This window comes from Megascapheus bottae, chromosome 27, assembly GCF_031878675.1.
Source record: "Megascapheus bottae isolate mThoBot1 chromosome 27, mThoBot2.hap1, whole genome shotgun sequence".
Classification (NCBI taxonomy): Eukaryota; Metazoa; Chordata; class Mammalia; order Rodentia; family Geomyidae; genus Megascapheus; species Megascapheus bottae.
In genome coordinates this window covers 11,127,104-11,145,322 of record NC_143535.1, presented here as the reverse complement: position 1 = coordinate 11,145,322, position 18,219 = coordinate 11,127,104, and the positions used below count along the sequence as shown (strand labels likewise).

The 18,219-nt window shown below is 41.0% G+C and overlaps 1 protein-coding gene across 1 annotated transcript; it reads right to left on the bottom strand.

The window, feature by feature from the left end:
• Positions 1-1,245: 1,245 nt before the first annotated feature.
• Positions 1,246-15,733, bottom strand: C27H11orf65 (chromosome 27 C11orf65 homolog). The gene is made up of 10 exons (XM_090319758.1): positions 15,636-15,733; positions 15,411-15,480; positions 11,776-11,868; positions 9,142-9,234; positions 8,235-8,288; positions 7,915-8,103; positions 6,051-6,181; positions 4,082-4,252; positions 3,757-3,812; positions 1,246-2,165 (listed from the first exon to the last, which is right to left on the bottom strand). The coding sequence occupies exons 1-10, from the start codon at positions 15,731-15,733 to the stop codon at positions 2,059-2,061; spliced, it is 1,062 nt and encodes a 353-aa protein (XP_090175884.1). The 3' UTR covers positions 1,246-2,058.
• Between the last annotated feature and the right edge of the window lie 2,486 nt (positions 15,734-18,219).

Here is an 18,219-nt window from a genome sequence, read left to right as displayed (position 1 = left end):
GTTTTATTAAGACAGCAAGTGTTGTGTGTGCAGGCTTATTACTCTTTGTACAAAATCCCTTTGCCCCTAAAGCATATTTGGCTTCACATATACCATAATGCAACAATGTGCAAATATAGCCAAAAACACTGAAAATATGAGTCAATATTTTTACTTCTAAGGAAGAAATGATATGAATTTATGAAAACTCTCTTATATAGAAAGAGCCTACAGAGCCAGGAGTGTAGCTAGCGGTAGAGTGCTCGCCTCACAAGTACCAAGCCCTGGGTTCGATTCCTTGGTACCAGATACTAAGAAAAAGCCAGAAGTGGCGCTGTGGGTCAAGTGGCAGAGCACTAGTCTTAAGCAAAAAGTGTCCAAGGACAGTGCCCAGGCCCTAAAGTTCAAGCCCAAGGACTGGGAAAAATAAAAATAAAAAGTAAAGTAAAGAAAAAAGCCAGGCATGGTGGCTTATGCTAGTAATCCTAACTACTCAGGAGGCTGAGATCTGAGGATCATGGTTCAAAGCCAGCCCAGGCACTAAAGTCTGTTAGACTCTTATTTCCAATTATCCACTAGAAAACCGGAAGTAGCACTATGGCCTAAGGGGTAGGGTGGTAGCCTTAAGCCGAAGAGCTCAGGGACAGTGCCCAGGCCCAGAGTTAAAGCCAAACAACCAGAAAAAAAAAAAGAAATTATTCTTTGGGCAGGAACATAGCCTAGTGGTAGAATGCTTGCTTAGCATGCACAAAGCCCTGGGTTTGATTCCTTGGTACCACATACACAGAAAAAGCCAGAATTAATACTGTGGTTCAAGTGGTAGAGCACTAGCCTTGAGAAAGCCCAAAGACAGTGCCCAGGCCCTGAGTTCAAGCCCCAGGACTAGCAAAAATAAATTAATTAAATCTTAGAAAAAGATTCCATGGAGCCTGGCATTACTTCTATATCAAACCACATAAAGACAAGAGAACAATATGCTCCCAAGAACATAGGGACAAAAAGTTCCTGTGAAATTTATCAGATCAGTTTCATCATTATAAATAAAAGATAATTCATCATGACCAAGTTGAATTGCATTTTAAAAGGAATGCCAACCAACATAGTATTTCAAGAAGAAACTATACTGCTACCTGATGAACATATATAAAAATTCTCAAGGAAATCCTAGTAAACCAAATCAGACAAGATTGTTGCTTACACTGGGGCATTGTTCAGTTGGTACAGCTCAAGACCTTGAATTGAAATCCTAACATTGTCCCCCAAACCCTATAACAACAAAACGCAGCTGTGTCTCAGCACACGATGCCTCTGCCATCTGCAAATGTCCATCTGCAAATGTTGAGGAGATGACAGCGTCATGTTCTTAGACTTTCAAGCTTCCAGAACCATGAGCTACATAAAATGGTGTTCTTTGTAAAATGAATAAATATCACTTACCAGGATCAAGTGGGATTTATCCCAGGTCTTGCAAGAACAGTTCAGTGTTTGCAAATCAAATGGATAATGTATCATCAACAGAATGAAGGATGTAGAAGTTCTTGAAGAAAAAAACAAGGAAGGATAGAAGAAGCAATAACTACTTAACGATGGAAAAAATGGACAGAGCTCTCTCTTCCACAACTGCACAAAACACTTCAAAGGAAGCAAAATGTCAATCTGATGACTTTGTATGATTAAATGTGATATCTTTTTTTTTTGGTCAGGATAATGTATAGAGGGGTTACAGTTACATTTGTCAGGAAGTTGGTACATTACTTCTCACACATTGATATCCCTAAATGTGATGATATCTTTATTTGTAAGCATGGTTGTCAGGGTAAAACAATTGTGTCCGTTTCAAGAGGAATTTCTCTCTCCATGGTCACTGCATTCAGTGAAATGTGGTATATCTACCTGTTAAATCTTACTCACTTGGTTGGGCTAGATTCTATGTACAGATTACATATATGTGTGTATGTTATATACATATGTGTGTGTTATATGTGTGTTACATACATAGACTGAACCTGCAGGGTTTGAAGGGCCAGATCTCAGAAAATGAAGTTGTTTATATTTCTACTCCATAAGTGGAAATAGGTGTTAATCTACCAGCAACATTGGCTTTCCATAAGCATTACTATATGATGCTTCCTCTGAAATATCTTCATAGTGGTACATATTTTTCTGGGCTTGATCAAAAGGGGAACCTGTGAAAAAGGGCACACAATTAGAGGCTAGGTAAGGTGAGATAAAACATTCTCATTCAAGATGCAATTGTCTACCTTCAATAACTAACTCTGGTGGTTCAGGGTAATAAATGAAATTCACAAAGTCTCAGTGATCTGAGATGATAATATTTTTTGCAAGACTTCAATGTGATATGCCTGGAGAGAACCTAGCCTCATATCTGGCATCTTGTGCTCCATAAGTAACTATCATTGAACAGTTATTCCTTCATTTTTGTGCCAGTCCTGGAGCTTAAACTCAGGGCCTGGATCTGTCCTGAACTTCTTCATTCAAGGCTAGCGCTCTTCCATTTGAACCACAGCTCTACTTCCAGCATTTTGGTGGTTACTTGGAGTTAAGAGAAAGGCCGAGGACACTGCTCAGACCATGAGGTTCAAGCCCAGGACTGGCAAAAAAAAAAAAAAATATATATATATATATATATATATATATGTATGTATGTATGTGTGTGTGTGTGTGTGTGTGTATATATATATATATATATATATATATATATATATATATAATTGAGGGGCAGGGGCCTGGGAATGTGCCTTAGTGGTAGAGTGCTTGTCTAGCATTCACGAGACCCTGGGTTCAACTCTTCTGTACCACATAAATAAAAATTTTTAAAAATTATGACTGACCTGGACACTGGTGGCCCAAACCTATAATCCTAGCCACTCATGAGGCTAAGATGTAAAGAATATGGCTCAAAGCCAGCCCAGGCAGAAGTCCATAAGACTCTTATCTCCAATTAACCACCAGAAGACTGGAAGTAGAGCTGTGGCTCAAATAGTAAAGCGTAAGACTTGAGCTCCAGGACTGCACCAGGCCTTGAGTTCAAGCCCCACGAACAACAACAACAGATAGATAGATAGACAGACAGACAGACTGAACCTATATGCAACTAAACAACACTTGATACTAAGCACCACAGATTTCCTTCCATTCCAAAATGACAGTCTTTTCTGAAAAGGTAAAAATTACTTGATGGGGCCGGGAGTATGGCCTAGAGGTAGAGTGCTTGCCTACCATGCACGAACAGCCAGGTTCGATTCCTTGGTACCACATACATAGAAAAAGCCAGAAGTGGTGCTGTGGCTCAAGTAGTAGGTCTTTATCCTTGAGAAAACCCAGTGCTCAGACCCTGAGCTCAAGCCCAGGACTGGCAAAAAAAAAAAAAGCAACAACAACAACAAAAAAGACTTGGTAAGGTCATTCATCACTATGCATATCAACATGGAAATGTTTGAATGCATTCGTAAGTAAGATATCCTTTGATTCATTGAGAATTTCCCATAAAGTATCACTTACCCGTTGGGCATGGTGGCTCACCCCTATAACCCAGTCTACTCAGGAGGTTGAGATCTGAGGATTGCAGTTCAAAGCCACTCCGGGCACTAAAAAGTCTGAGAGACCCTTATCTCCAATTAATCCCCAGAAAACTGAAAGTGGCACTGTGGCTCCGGGGGTAGGGTGATAGCCTTGAGCTGAATAACTCAGAAACAACCCCCAGCCCAGAGTTCAAGTCCTACGACTGCCCCCCCCCAAAAAAAAGAAATCACTTACCCTGGAAGTTAATTGATGAGTTGCTTGTAGCAATTTGCTTCCAATTAGCAATATACCTAAAGCACATTATAAGGACATTAAATTAAATGGATGGACTGACTTGTGATAAGTTAATTCATCATTTATTACTGGTGTAATATTCTTAGTCTTGAATCAAAACACCTTGATCTAATTTTTAATGTCTTTTTTTCTGCTTAATGATCCTTTTTATATGTTTTTTGGAAAGATCACATTTGTGGTTCCTAGAATCAACCAAGAAATGGGAAATGCTAGGAAGAAGAAACATACGCTTTGCCTTTGCCCCTAGGGTGGCCCATGTACTTACTCATCAAAGTTAAGTGTGTTGGTCCAGTTGAGCACTTCATCCACCTCCCATTCCATCACAGAATCTACCCCACCCTCCTCAATCGTTCTGATTAGTCCTTTAGTGGCTGTGTGAATTAACTCTGTGGTTTCATTATTAGAAGTCTTGACCGCCAGGTTTCCTGCGTAGTACCTAGAGGAAAGGAAGAGATCCTTCACCTTGGAGGAGTACAAGTGTATGTTCTAGACATTTACTGCTGCTGGCTATACATTCAAACTATTTTACACAGTGAGTCATGTTTTCATTCTGTATAAATGTGTCTAAAGACTTCCATGTTGGAAACTTGGCGGGGGTAGGGGGGCGCGGGAGAAGAGTCAACTTAATCACACTAACCTACGTTTTCATGTATGCAGGAAAACAGAGCAATGAAACCTGTTGGGATTGTTTTAAGGAGGGGGAGAAGGGTGGGAAAGAGTGATGGAGGGGGTGAGATTGATTGACATATATTGTACACATGTCACAATGAAACCTCCCTTGTACAACTAATGTATGCCAAAATTCTGTCAGGAAGTTGTGTGTATATGTGTATGTGTGTATGTGTTGGTCTTGGGGCTTGCACTTAGGGCCTGGGCACTGTCACTGAACTTTTGTGGTCCAGGCTAGCACTCTAACACTTGAGTTTATCTCCATTCTGGCTTGTGGGTAGTTAACTAGAGATAAGAGTCTTAGAAACGGGCCGGGAGTTTGGTCTAGTGGTAGAGTGCCTGCCTAGCATGCATGAAGACCTGGGTTCAACTCCTTGGTACCACATATACATAGAAAAAGCCAGAAATGGTGCTGAGGCTCAAGTGGTAGAGCTCTAGCCTTGAGAAAGCCCAAAGACAGTGCTCAGGCCCTGAGTTCAAGCCTAGGACCGGCAAAAAAAAAAAAAAAAAAAAAAGTCTTAGGAACTTTACTACTTGGGCTGGCTTTGAACCATGATCCTCAGATTTCAGACTCTTGTGTAGTTAGAATTGGAGACATGAACCTGTAAGCACACAGCTTAATTTTTTGTTGTTGTTGTTTTTTTGCCAGTCCTGGGAATGAGCACAGGGCCTGAGCAATGTCCTTGGCCTTTCTCAAGGCTACAGCTCTACCACTTGAGCCTCACCACCACTTCCAGCTTTTTTCTATATATGTGGTACCAAGGAATCGAACCCGGGTCTTTGTGCATGCTAGGCAAGTACAATACCACTAGGCCAAACTCCCGGCCCCAATAAATTGTATTTTTAAGATAGAAACAAAACTTAATCACTGACTCACAGAAATACGGAAAAGAGCTTAGGTACAAACGCATTCATTTGATAGGGGAGGGAATAATCAGGGAGGAATTTAGTAACTTCTACAAGATATTTTTCATATATTTTCTTATTTCTCTTGGTGGCTATTCTCATGTATGCCTTTTTTTTTTCAGATGAAGCCATTGAGACTGGAAATTATTTAGGACCATGAAATAGTAAATACCTAGAGAGCCAGTATTCAAACTTGAGTAAGTCTAGCCACCTTCTAATACTACTTTGACCTCATACTTGTACATTCACCAAACCAGTGTGTACAGATAAGTCAACGGCCATTACCAAAGACACTGGAGCACAGTCATGAATTGCTCATCAGCCAGGAGAATGTACTGAGAAATGTGATGCTGGCTGATTTTCTCTAAGTATTGGAGTGTACATCCACAAACTTGGCTATGTTAACTACTACTACACACCAAAGGTTATGTGGCATAGTCTGTGATGTCCAGGCTACTCCAAGGAATGTGACCATTGTAAATTCTAAGGTTGACATTCTGTTCCATTTATCCACATGGTGGTTCTTCATGCCAGAATAAAAATGTCATGATTACAGCAGCTTTAGGAGTCTCGAAAGCACATAGTGTAAGTTCTGTACATTTATTTTTCTTTTGATACTATATGCTTTTTTGATCAACCTAAGTTGGACATCTACTTACATCTGCTGCATCCATTTTATCTTTTTAATCTTCCTTTTCTTTTCTATGTCCTGCCTTCTCTTCAGCTTGGAGAAATGGAATTCCACTTTCTTTTGGCTTTCCACAATCTCACCATCTGTAGGTAACCAGAACTGTTGAGAAATGAAAGTAAATAGGCCAAGGGTTACAATATGGACTGTGTGTTTAGCTAGCTATAGATAGGAGCTTGTGTGTTCAATAGGACCAGAAGAGAGAATCTACCTTCTCAAGGTATTACTAATAAGTGGTGGGTCAATGATACATTGAGATTTCAGAAGAATGTTCATAGAAAAAGACCATGTACTTTATACTGATGTATCTTGTAAGTACTTGGTGAATGAGTGAATGGATAAACAGGTCAATGTATCTTTAGTGGATGTGATATAATTCAAAGCTTATCCCACAAATAAGTGAGGAAAAGGGTGGGGAGGAGCAGGATGGATGAGAATGATGAGACCAGTGACGTCGATCAAGGCACATTGTAGTCATAAACTGCTTTATTGAATGGCAACTCCTTTGTACAACTTCTTAAAGATAATTTTTAAAAGAGTGTATGGGGGTAAGAATGTAGCTCAGTGGTAGAGTGCTTGCCTAGCATGCATGAAGCCCTGGGTTCGATTCCCCGGTACCACATAAATAGAAAAGGCCATAAGTGGTACTGTGGCTTAAGTGGTAGAATGCTAGCCTTGAGCAAAAGAAGCTCAGAGACAGTACCTAGGCCTGGTGAAAGAAGAAAGAAAAAGTATGAGAGAGAGAGAGAGAGACAGAGACAGAGAGAGAGAGAGAGAAAGAGAGACAGAGAGAGAGAGAATAAGAAAAGAAGGAGGGAGGGGGAAAAGGAAGGAGAGAGGAAGGGAGGAGGGAGGTAGGGAAGGAAGAAGAGAGGGAGGGAAGAAAAAGAGTGTATGTTGTATCATCTTATACAAGTACTCCTGGGCTACTGTAGGTTGGCTTTTGGAGCACAGGTACCCAACAGAACACAGAAGTGCATCTGTGATGGCCTGAAACTCTTGAGGTTTCTTCCATGGGACATTTCCTCCTAGTTGGTGACCCATTTTCCCACTTCCAGTGCATTCCTGTACCCACACCAGCCAGTAAGCATTAAGGGAAGTGTTTATTGTCCCCACCTGGCCCCATGAAACCACTAAACATACAGGCTGCACTCTACCTAAGTGTCCTGTTTACCTCCAGAGTCTAAGTGAATGGTGGACCATGTGTATATGTTGAGGGGGGGAGGACAGCCTCCTTTACTATCGTGTCCTTAGTATAAAGCCTGACTGGTGGCTGATGCTTTGTAAAGGACTGAATCCACACACTGGTCACTTTCGACCTACCATATTTGCCATGTAACCACACTGCCCACATCCTACAACTTGCATATCTAACCTGCTGCTGAGTCCACAGAGAACCTAGGAATGGCCTTGTTTCAAAGCTGGGCTTTGAAAATAGGAGCAAATGTCCAGAGAAGATTATGTTGCTCTCCTTAGAATATTCATAATGGCTTGGTAATTGGAAATTTTAATCAACTAATTTGCTAGCAATTGCTATTTTTTAAATGTAAGGATTCGTCAGCCACTGGTGGCTCACATCTCTAACCCTTGCTACTCAGAAGGCTGAAATCTGAGGATCATGGTTCAAAGCCAGCCTGGGCATCAAAGTCCATGTCATTACTCTCTCTGATTAATCACTAAAAAATAAAGCCAGAAGTAGAGCTGAGAGGCTCAAGTAATAGAGCACTTGCCTTGAACAACAAATCTCAGGACCAAGAATCCTGAGTTCAAGCTTCAAATGACATTGATTTGTAAATACATAAAAGTAAAACTTATTAATACATTTTGCTCCTTACTCTGTCTGAGACAGGTCTCCAGCCATTGTTTTCTATTCGCCTGTACCAGCCGCTCTGATCCTTATCACTTTTGTTGTGAGACAGGTGTTTTGGCACAAGCTTTGTATAATCTCTAGGGCTGTTGGCACACAAGTCTTCAACATGTCTGTGAGTAAAAATTTTATAGTATATGTCAGGTGGAAATTTCACCTGTGGATGGAAAAGTTCAAAGGACCATTGTAATGCAGTTACAGAAAATGGTTGACATTTTATTATTATTTTTTTAATCACAGCATTCCAGTTTCACATGAACCACCACATTAGGACTCATACATACTTACCCCACCTAATCTGAATCGTACATGGATGCCAGCAGCTGCGTCCAGAAGCTCAGCCTATAAGACAAGACAACAACATACTGTAGGTATCAACAATTACTTCTTCCTTCCTTCCCTCCTTCCTTCCTTCCCTCCTTCCTTCCTTCCCTTCCCTTCCCTTCCCTTTCCTTCCTTCCTTCCTTCCTTCCTTCCTTCCTTTCCCTTTCTTTCTTCCTTTCCCTTTCTTCCTTTCCCTTTCTTTCTTTCTTTCTTTCTTTCTTTCTTTCTTTCTTTCTTTCTTTCTTTCTTTCTTTCTTTCTTTCTTTTCTATCTTTTTTTTGCCAGGCCTGGGCACTATCTTTGAGCTTTCTCAAGGCTGGCACTTTATCACTGGAGCCACACCACCATTTCAGCTCTTTCTGTGTTTGTGGTACTGCGGAATCCATCCCAGGACTTCGTGCGTACTAGGCAAGAACTCTACCATGAGGCACGCTCCTGGCCCACCAAAAACTTCTAAAAGGAACAAATACTGATTGATCAGTGTGTGTGTGTGTGTGTGTGTGTGAGAGAGAGAGAGAGAGAGAGAGAGAGAGACAGACAGACAGACAGACAGAGAAACAGAGAGAGAGAGAGAGAGAGAGAGAGAGGGGTAGTCTCCCAGGGCTTGAATTCAGGGCTTGGCACTAGCCTTGAGCTTTTATGCTCAGTGCAAGCATTCTACTACTTGAGCCACAACTGCACTTTTGGCTCTTTTTGGTAGTTAATTAGAGGTAAGAGTTTCATGGACTTTCCTGTCAAGGCTGACTTTGAACCACTAATCCTCAGATCTCAGTCACCTGAGTAGCTCAGATTACAGGTATTGAGTCACCAGCCAACAATCTTAACCATTTTTAAGAAAAAAATACATTATGTTAATAAATAATATCCTTACCTCTTTAGGATTAATGAATCTCACTATCTGACGTGGCTCCCCTTGTCTTCTTAAATCAATCAGACTTTTCATGTGTTGGAATATTGAAGCGTTCTAAAGGTTCAAATATATAAGATTTTATGATAAAAATAAAATTTTCTGTTTCTGATTAGCTATTTGCTCAGTAAGACAAAAATCAAACAACCATAAAAATAGAGGTAATGACAAATTAGAATATTGCTCATTCAGTGTTTGCTTTGATAAGCTAGGTAATATTGGCATTATTTGACAAAAAGTTTTTTTCTTAAATTTACAAATATACTTCTGTTGGCTATTAATGAAACATCCCAAACTTGAGCTACATCTGAATAATTCTTCAGGATATTTTAGGATGAAGCAAAATACAGGCAGTGATTAAGAGTACCCAGGAGAACATGATATCTGTATTCAGTTGTTGGTATTTACTAGCTGTGTAATGAACAACTTGCTTGACATCTCTCTGCTCACTTTCTTTACTTACAACCTAGGAACGAGAGTAGATATCTCAATGGTTATAATGAAGTGAGTCACTCCTGCAACACAGAAGTCACTCACAAGAATACGAGACCCTATCCAAACTGTAACTGAAGTCAAAAGGGCTGGGATGTGGTTCAAGTGGCTCCTGCCTAGCCACTGCAAGGTCCCAAGTTCAAATACCAACACAACAACAAAATCAAAATCCTCAGCCATAAAGCAGGATAAAATGCTGTTATTTGCAGACCACCACCACCACAACAACAACAACAACAATAACCAAACAAATGGAACTAACAGTTGTGTGGTGGCTCTTCAAGTCTGAACTCCTAGTTACTCAAGAGGCTGAGATTTGAGGATTACAGATCAAAGCCAGCCCAGGCAGAAAAATCCAGGGGACTCTTACCTCCAATTAACTACTCAAAAGCCAAAGTCCCACTGTGGCTCAACTGGGAACGTTAGCCTTGAGTAAAAAATGCTCAGGGAGGGAGCTGGGAATTTGACCTAGTGGTAGAGTGCCTACCTAGCATGCACAAAGACCAGGGTTCCACTCCTTGGTACCAAATACATAGAAAAGCCCAAGAACAGTGTTCAGGCCCTGAGATCAAGCCTAGGACTAGCAAAAAATAAAAAAAGCTCAGGGATAGTGCTCTGGCCAAGACCCAGGAGCAGCACACATGCACACACACACATACACACCAATTTGGGGTTTTTACATTATTATTATTATTATTATTATTATTATTATTATTATTATTGTGCCAATACTGGGCTTGACCACAGGACCTTGAACTTTTGCTTTTCTTTTCTTTTTTTTTTTTGGTCAGTTGTAGGCCTGGGCGCTGTCCCTGAGCTCTTCAGCTAAAGGCTTACACCCTATCCCTTGAGTCACACAGCTCCACTTCCAGTTTTCTAGTGGTTAATTGGAGATAAGAGTTTCACGGTCTTTAGTGCCTAGGCTGGATTTTTTAAACTGAGATCCTCCGATCTCAGCCTCTTAAGTAGCTAAGATTATGGACATGAACTACCACATCCAGCTGACCTTTTGCTTTTCAAATAAAAACATATGTCTATAGAGTCATAGGTTTTTATGTCTATGTAGTTGTGTTTATATTTCCAATACCTCGTCCATAGCATTGGGTATGCAAATATTGAGACCTTGCTCTTGTACTGCTTGGATCTAAGAGCCACATGTAATGGTTATACTTATGAGATCAAACCTGTTTATGTAGCTGTATATTAAGCAAGATAAAATATATTATTTAACCTTAAGTTCTTCAAGAATAGCCACCCACTTGATACTGAATAAGAAATATACCTTAACATCTGTTCACAAATCTAATTCAGGAGTTGTAACAAAACTTTTATTGACATATACCACATAAGAACCTAGCCCAATTTGTTAATTCCACAAATATTTGTGAACTAGAAGAAAAACTATTAATTTGTGAGTTTTAAGCCTGTTGATTGGTGTGTGTGTGTGTGTGTGTGTGTGTGTGTGTGTGTGTGTGTGTGTGTGTGCACAAGCATGGGTGTGTGCTTGCCAGTCTGAAGGTTTAAACTCAGGGCCTGAACACTGTCCCTGAGCTTCTTTGCTCAAGACGAGTGCTCTATCACTTGAGCCACATCTCTATCTCTGGCTTGGCTTTGGGTAGTTTATTAGAGATAAGAGTTTAAGAGACTTTCCTGCCTGGGTTTGGCTTTGAACTATGACCTTCAGATCTTAGCCTACTGAATAGCTAGGATTACAAATGTCTCCACAGGTGCCCAGATGAAATCTTTTAAAGCCAAGGGTGGTCTACAGTTCCATAATAAATAAATAAATACATGGACTGAATTTCAAAATTTCAATATACTTTAAACAAGATAAATTGTGTGTGGGGGTGTGTGTGACTGCTTTGTATAGGCTTGGATGCTGTCCCTTAGTAGGCTGGCACTGTCCTATAAGCCATATCTCCACTGGGTAATTGGAAATAAGAATCTTACATTGACATTTCTGTTAGGCTATATCCAAACCATGATTCCCCAGATCTCAACTTCCTGAGCATCTAGGATTACAGGAGTGAGCCACCAGTACCTGGCTACAAAGTTGAATTTTGTAACATAGAAATAATATCACAATAAAGCTGCTGAAGAACTCACAATGAAACCTTTCCAGGCCCTCTGGATAGTTCTTGCTGCTTTATCCTTTATGACAAACGTTCGGGAATCCTTTTCCTGAGTCACCTCAAACTCCTAAATAAAAACAAACAAAATGAATGTATTTAAAATGATTTTAGATGCTCCATGATCAGACTTTTAACTAGAGCTCAAAAGAAATTGAATAAAAGGATGGGGCACCAGTGGCTAACACCTTTAATCCTAGCTGCTCAGGAGGCTGAGATCTCAGGATCTCAGTTCAAAGCCAGCAGGGCAGTCTTTGCGATTCTTATCTCTGGCTCACCACCAGAAAACTGGAAGTGGCTCCGTGGCTTTCAGTGGTAGAGAGCACTCATTATCCTTGAACAAAAGAAGCCCAGGGACAGTGCTGAAGCTCTGAGTTCAAGCCCAGGACCGGCAAAAAACAAAACAACAGTAATGAAAAACTTCAGTAAATGAAATCTTATTTATGCTACCTACTCTAATTTATTTAAGTTTCCTGTCTTAAAATCTACCTTCTTCAAAATTGAGTGGTTAGGTTAAAACAAAAAATTTTCATATAGTCTGTTATTTTTGCTTAATGTTTAAATTTAGTTGGAAGCTTACCACTAAAGATATTTTACTATTTCATTCTAGTTTTGTTGCCAGCCCTGGGGCTTGGGCTCAGGGCCTGGGCATTGTCCCAGGGCTTCATGCAGGCTATGCATGTATTCTACGACTAGGCCACACTCTCGGCCCCAAGATACTTTGTTCTTGTGTGGTTAGTTTTTTTAAAAATTGATATTTTTAAGAGGAGGCAGAAGGTCCTGTAGAAGCAATGAGTCATTGCTTTTTTTCTTTCAAGACTTTTTTTCTACCAAGACTCTTGATAGCAAAAGACTTAATTTATGAGGCATGAGAAGATAGATTGGCTAAGTCCTTGGTCTTTGAAGATAGACTGAATAGGATTTGGTGGGTTTTGTTTGTTTGTTTTTGTGGTGGAGGTGGTGGTGGTGGTGGTGGTGGTGGTTATTGTTGTTTTGGTCAGTAGCAAGCTTAATAAAGACCTGAGGGCTGTTCTTGAACTTTCCCAGCATCCCTAGCTCAAAGCTAGCACTCTACTATTTTGAGCCACAGCACTAGTTTCAGTTTTCTGGTGCTGAATTGAAGATAAGAGTCTGGAAGAACAGAGTACCAGTGGCTCACGCCTGTGATCCTAGCTACTCAAGAAGCTATCTGAGAATCACCATTGAAAGCCAGTGCAGGCACTAACGTCCGTGAAACTCTTATTTCCAATTTACCACTAGACATCATAAATGGTACTGTGGCTCAAAGTATAATACTCCCACTTTGAGTTGAAGAGCTCAGAAATAGCACTCAGGTTCAGAGTTCAAGCCCCTGGCAGACCAAAAAAAAAAAAAAAAAAAGGCTCATGGCCTTTCCTGCCTGGGCTAGCTTTGAACTGTAGAGCCCTAAGCCATTTTGAATTCAGACTTCATTATAATAATGTTTTTCCCCGAAACTCGCCAACAACTAGTCACGAGGTGACAAACATCAGAAGCCGGGATGTCAGAGAGCATTGTAACTGTTTACACTTGTGCCTCTTGTGATTTGGACCAATAGTGTTGTAACTCAGCTGGAAACCCCCAAGACCTGACTTTGTATAAAAACGCTGCTGACAAGAGGGCCAGGGCTCTCTCAACTCAGGCCCGCTGCACTGGTGTCAGTTACGAGTATAGGCTCAAGCATGTAATAAAGATTCTTATGCTTTTACATCGGTTTTGGCTCCTTGGTGGTCTTCAGGGACCCCAAATTTTGGGCACAACAGAACCATGTTCCTCAAATCTCAGCCTCCTAAGTAGCTAGGATTGCAGGAATGAGCCGCTGATACCCTGCTAGGTTTGTGTTCTTTCTTTCTTTCTTTCTTTCTTTCTTTCTTTCTTTCTTTCTTTCTTTCTTTCTTTCTTTCCTTCTCTCTCTCTCTCTCTCTCTCTCTCTCTCTCTCTCTTCTCTCTCTCTCTCTCTCTCTTTCTTTCTTTCTTTCTTCTTTGGGCTTGAGCTCAGGGCCTGGGCACTGTCCTTGGGCTTTCTCAAGGTTGGCCCTCTACCACTTTGAGCCACAGTGCCACTTCCAGCTTTTTCTGTGTATGTGGTACTGGGGAATCAAACCCAGGGATTCAGGCATGTTAGGAAACACTCTACCACTAGGCCATGCTCCCTACCCAAATTTGTTTATCTTTGAGGGTTTTTTTCCCTTAATTTTCTTTTATAAAAAGTAATCATCTTGGTGCTAGTGGCTCATGCTTGTAATCCTAGCCACGCAGGAGGGTGAGATTTGAGGATTATGGTATGAAGGCAGCCTGGGCAACAAAGTCCATGAGACTCTTGTCTCCATTTAATCAACAAAAAGCTGGAAGTGGAGGTGTGGCTTAAGTGGTAGAGCGCTTTCCCTGAGTGAAAATGCTAAGGGACAGCACACACATCACCATTCCATTATGAATAGCACACAATGTGGAGGAAATAGCTTCTGGTTCTCAAAAGTGATCTGATTTAGAAACAAATCACTCGCATCACTTAGGAACATGAAGTTCCACATGTTTCAGGAAAGTGACACATGTATCAAATCTTGCTGGAGGACCAGGTAACTGGAGGATAAATTATTTAATTTGATCAGATAAAGACTCCAGTGATCCTTTAAGCAGAGGCTGGGCAGTGGGAAAGCATAGATAGAGCTCCAAGAGGTACTGGGGTGTTAGGAAGCTGGATGGAGTGGGAGACTGACAGCTTGTCTTTCCTGCAGTGCAAGAAATTAAAGTGCAAGACAGGGATGCATTTTAAGAGCAAGAGTGTGTGGAAGAGGACACAAGGCCAGATCAGAAAGGGGGTGGGACAGGGAGAATGGGTTGGCAGTCTTAGGTAAGAAAGACTCACATTATGATTATGATGTTCCAATTAAACAATCATGAAAATATTTCATAAATTTTAAGCACCTAAAATAAACTATTAAATCATTGCTCAGATCATTTTTATGACACCCAAGTGTCACTTCCAGATCAAGAGATAAAGACCTTGAATCATATAACCCATTGTGGAAAAAACCATCCCAAGTCAATGATAGTGTGTGTGTGTGTGCGTGTGTGTGCGCGCGCGCAAGCGCATGTGTGCACGCGTGCGCCAGTATTAGGGCTTGAAATCAGGGCCTCTCTTAATTAGTTTTCTCAAGGTTGGTGCTCTACCAATTGAGCCATGCCTCTACTTCCTGCTTTTTGTCGCTTCATTGTAGTTCCATGGATTTTCCTGCCTGAGCTGGCTTCGAACCTCGATCATCAGAGCTAAGCCTCTTGAAGAGCTAGGATTACAAGGGGTGGGGTGCACTGGTGCTCAGCAACCCTAACTTTTGTTAGTTTCTCATAGCTGTCAGGGATTTATTCATTAAAGTAGCCTCAGGGACCACTGCCACGCAGACAGACCCATCTGCTGTTCTGTGCAGTCGAGGTGTGCACCTGCCACACACACACACACACACACATACACACACACGTGTTTTACTCTCTTTTCCCTTTGAAAACAAAACAAAATGCTCAAACCATCTAAAAATGGTTGGGATCCAAATCTATACTTCCTATTTTGTTTCCTTCACTACATCTTAAATGACTTACTAGTGTGTGTGTTGCAGGGTCGTCATCAATTGGGTAATTTTGATTTTCCTTTTTACCTGTGCTCTTAACACTGAGGAAGAAGACAAAAACCACAACATCTTTAAAGGGGTGTATGGGGCCAGATATGGAGGGCGTGGACCCCTTAAAGCCCCTACACAGGCAAGGCTCAGACCAGTTGCCACAGAGCTGAGCGCAGAGGAGTGAGGGGTAGAGGAGCAGTGGTACCGTCTCAGAGGAAGAGGAGGTCTCCATCCTTCATTGCCAAGGTCCACCGCCTGGCTAGCCTTGTTTCCTCGGTAACCATGCAGAGGGAAATGACGCATTTCTTTGTCCCGCCTTCTAGGCCCCGCCCACCTGGCCCCCTGCAGCCTTCCACTTCAGGACTTTTCTGTGGGGTTCAAGGGGGAGGAGTGCGTCCCAGAAATTCAAACCTGTACCTTAAAGTTACTTGTTAGAAACCCTCACTTTCTATGCCTTTGAGGTAAAGGAGTCTGGAAGGGAAATCAGAATGCTTGCCTAGAAGTTGTTTATAAAGCCTGCTGGTCATTTCAACTGTGGGATCTTTTCTATTTAATTAGATCAATTAATTCACTTGTAAATATGAATGCTGGCCTTAAGTGATCTGACAGGCCTTGCTCAAGATCAAAACCAGCTGACAGTATGACTTCAGTCCTTTGCCATTGCTAAACCTAAATCCCTTAGCTGGTAAAGCAAAAACCACTTTGAAGTGAACATAGACAAGTTCATAGATGAATTTTTAAGTACTGGTAAAGCATACTGCATGGCCAATGCATACTGAATATGAGACTGGAATGCTGACTATTGCAACTTTGGGCAATTCTTTAGTGGGGAGTTGTCATAATGGAAAAGAATCATGTTTAGAACAGCTAGGTCTTCTGACCTATCCCTCCCCAACACCTCCCACACTCATATAGCTATGTAATTTAATTTCAAGGAAGATGAACATGTAGGGCACATTTTTTCTTTTTTTTTATATTTCACATGCATACTGTATACATAACCAAAAGGAAGTTTTATACAATATTTTCATTAATGTTACATATAAAGTTTCATGGAGTAAAATTTTCTGCTTGTGTCTTCATGTTGATGCTCAAATTTTTTTTTATCTTCAAACATCAGATTTCGGATTGTTGGATTAGGGATGCTCATTCTTTGAAAAAAAATTACATTAGGAAAATAGCACAAACATTTATAGTGGTATTTTAACAACTTCAACTTCTTCAACAGCAACAACTTTCTCCTCTTCTTCTTTTTCCTCCTCCTCCTCTTCTTCTTCTTCTTCTTCTCTTCTTCTTCTTCTTTTCTTCTTCATTTGAACGTAGAACCTCAGCACTGTCCTTGGGCTTTCTCAAGGCTAGCATTCTACCATTTGAGCCACAGCACCACTTCTGCCCTTTACTGTGTATGTGGTACTAAGGAACCGAACCCAGGGCTTCATGCATGCCAGGCAAGCACTCCACCACTAGCCATGCTGCTGGCCCCATACCCTTTGAACTTCTTAAAGAAATTTAGTACAGGACCAGGAGTCTGGCCTAGTGGTAGACTGCCTGCCCAGCATGCATGAAGGCCCGGGCTCGACTCCTTGGTACCACACACACAGAAAAAAGCCAGAAGTGGTACTGTGGCTCAAGTGGTAGAGGCCCTGAGCTCAAGGCCCAGGTCCTGAACCGCCGCCATCTTCCGCCGAATCCTCATTTTTTTCATATATAATAAACACAAGGGCCGGGAGTCTGGCCTAGTGGTAGAGTATTTGCTTAGCATGCATGAAGGCCTGGTTCAAATAAACACATTTGTATGGAAAAAAGTAACATGCAGGCTAATCCAGCGATTGGCTGAGCTTCTAGAGTTCTTAAAAACCATTACGGCCATCATAGGTAAACAGAAGATGAATTGCTTCCCAGGCATAGAGTTTGTTACCTTCATGGATTAATATGCTGTAGCCATAAATAAAAGCCTAAAAATGCAGAAGTGGAAGCACACATCATGCACACCTGTTTTTCTCTAATATTATTTCTCCCCCTTGAGAGACAGAGTAGTGGTGATACAAGCTTTGACACTCATCTATGAAGACATTACAACTAGCTCAGTTACGGAAATTCCGTGGGTCTAAGTGGTAACAATCTTTCTTTAAAAAAAATGAAATATATCTTTTCAAATCATACTTAGGAAAAAATGATTTATTTTAAAAGTGTATGCAATAAAATCATGATGTAAGATTAGCCACAATACAGTAAAAAGCAGCATGATAGGAAACAAATACGTTCTTTTCCCAGTTACATCTTTTGTACATATGTTGTGCTTTGCTAGCTGAACATTTTCTTTACAATGTGAATGGTAGAAAAGCAACTTAAATACTATAAAAAGGCATAAAGTAAAAAAGTAAAAATCCTTCTCCTCACTCTCTTCTCAGATACCGATACTCCATCCACGCTTCCTGACATTTTGGTTTTGACGTAAATAGCTTCACATTATACATGTTCCAGAGCTTCCTTTTCACAGACACAATCATGGAAGTCTCTCATGATCATGCTGTTGAAACAACTTCATTTGTTCTGTCTGCCCATAATTCCTTCATTTAGCAGTAACCAGGCAATACCCTATTGATGCTCCTCAAGGTCTTTGTGTTGTAGAAATGAACATGCTGCCTGCTCCTTTAAACTAATGCAGCTTCCTATGTGTCCTTACAGCCAATGCATGACAAGTTGACCTTGACCTCACCTCGAGGTCATGATGGACTGAAACCTCGGAACCCAAATAAACCCCCCTTTGACGTTTTCCCCTCAGATCT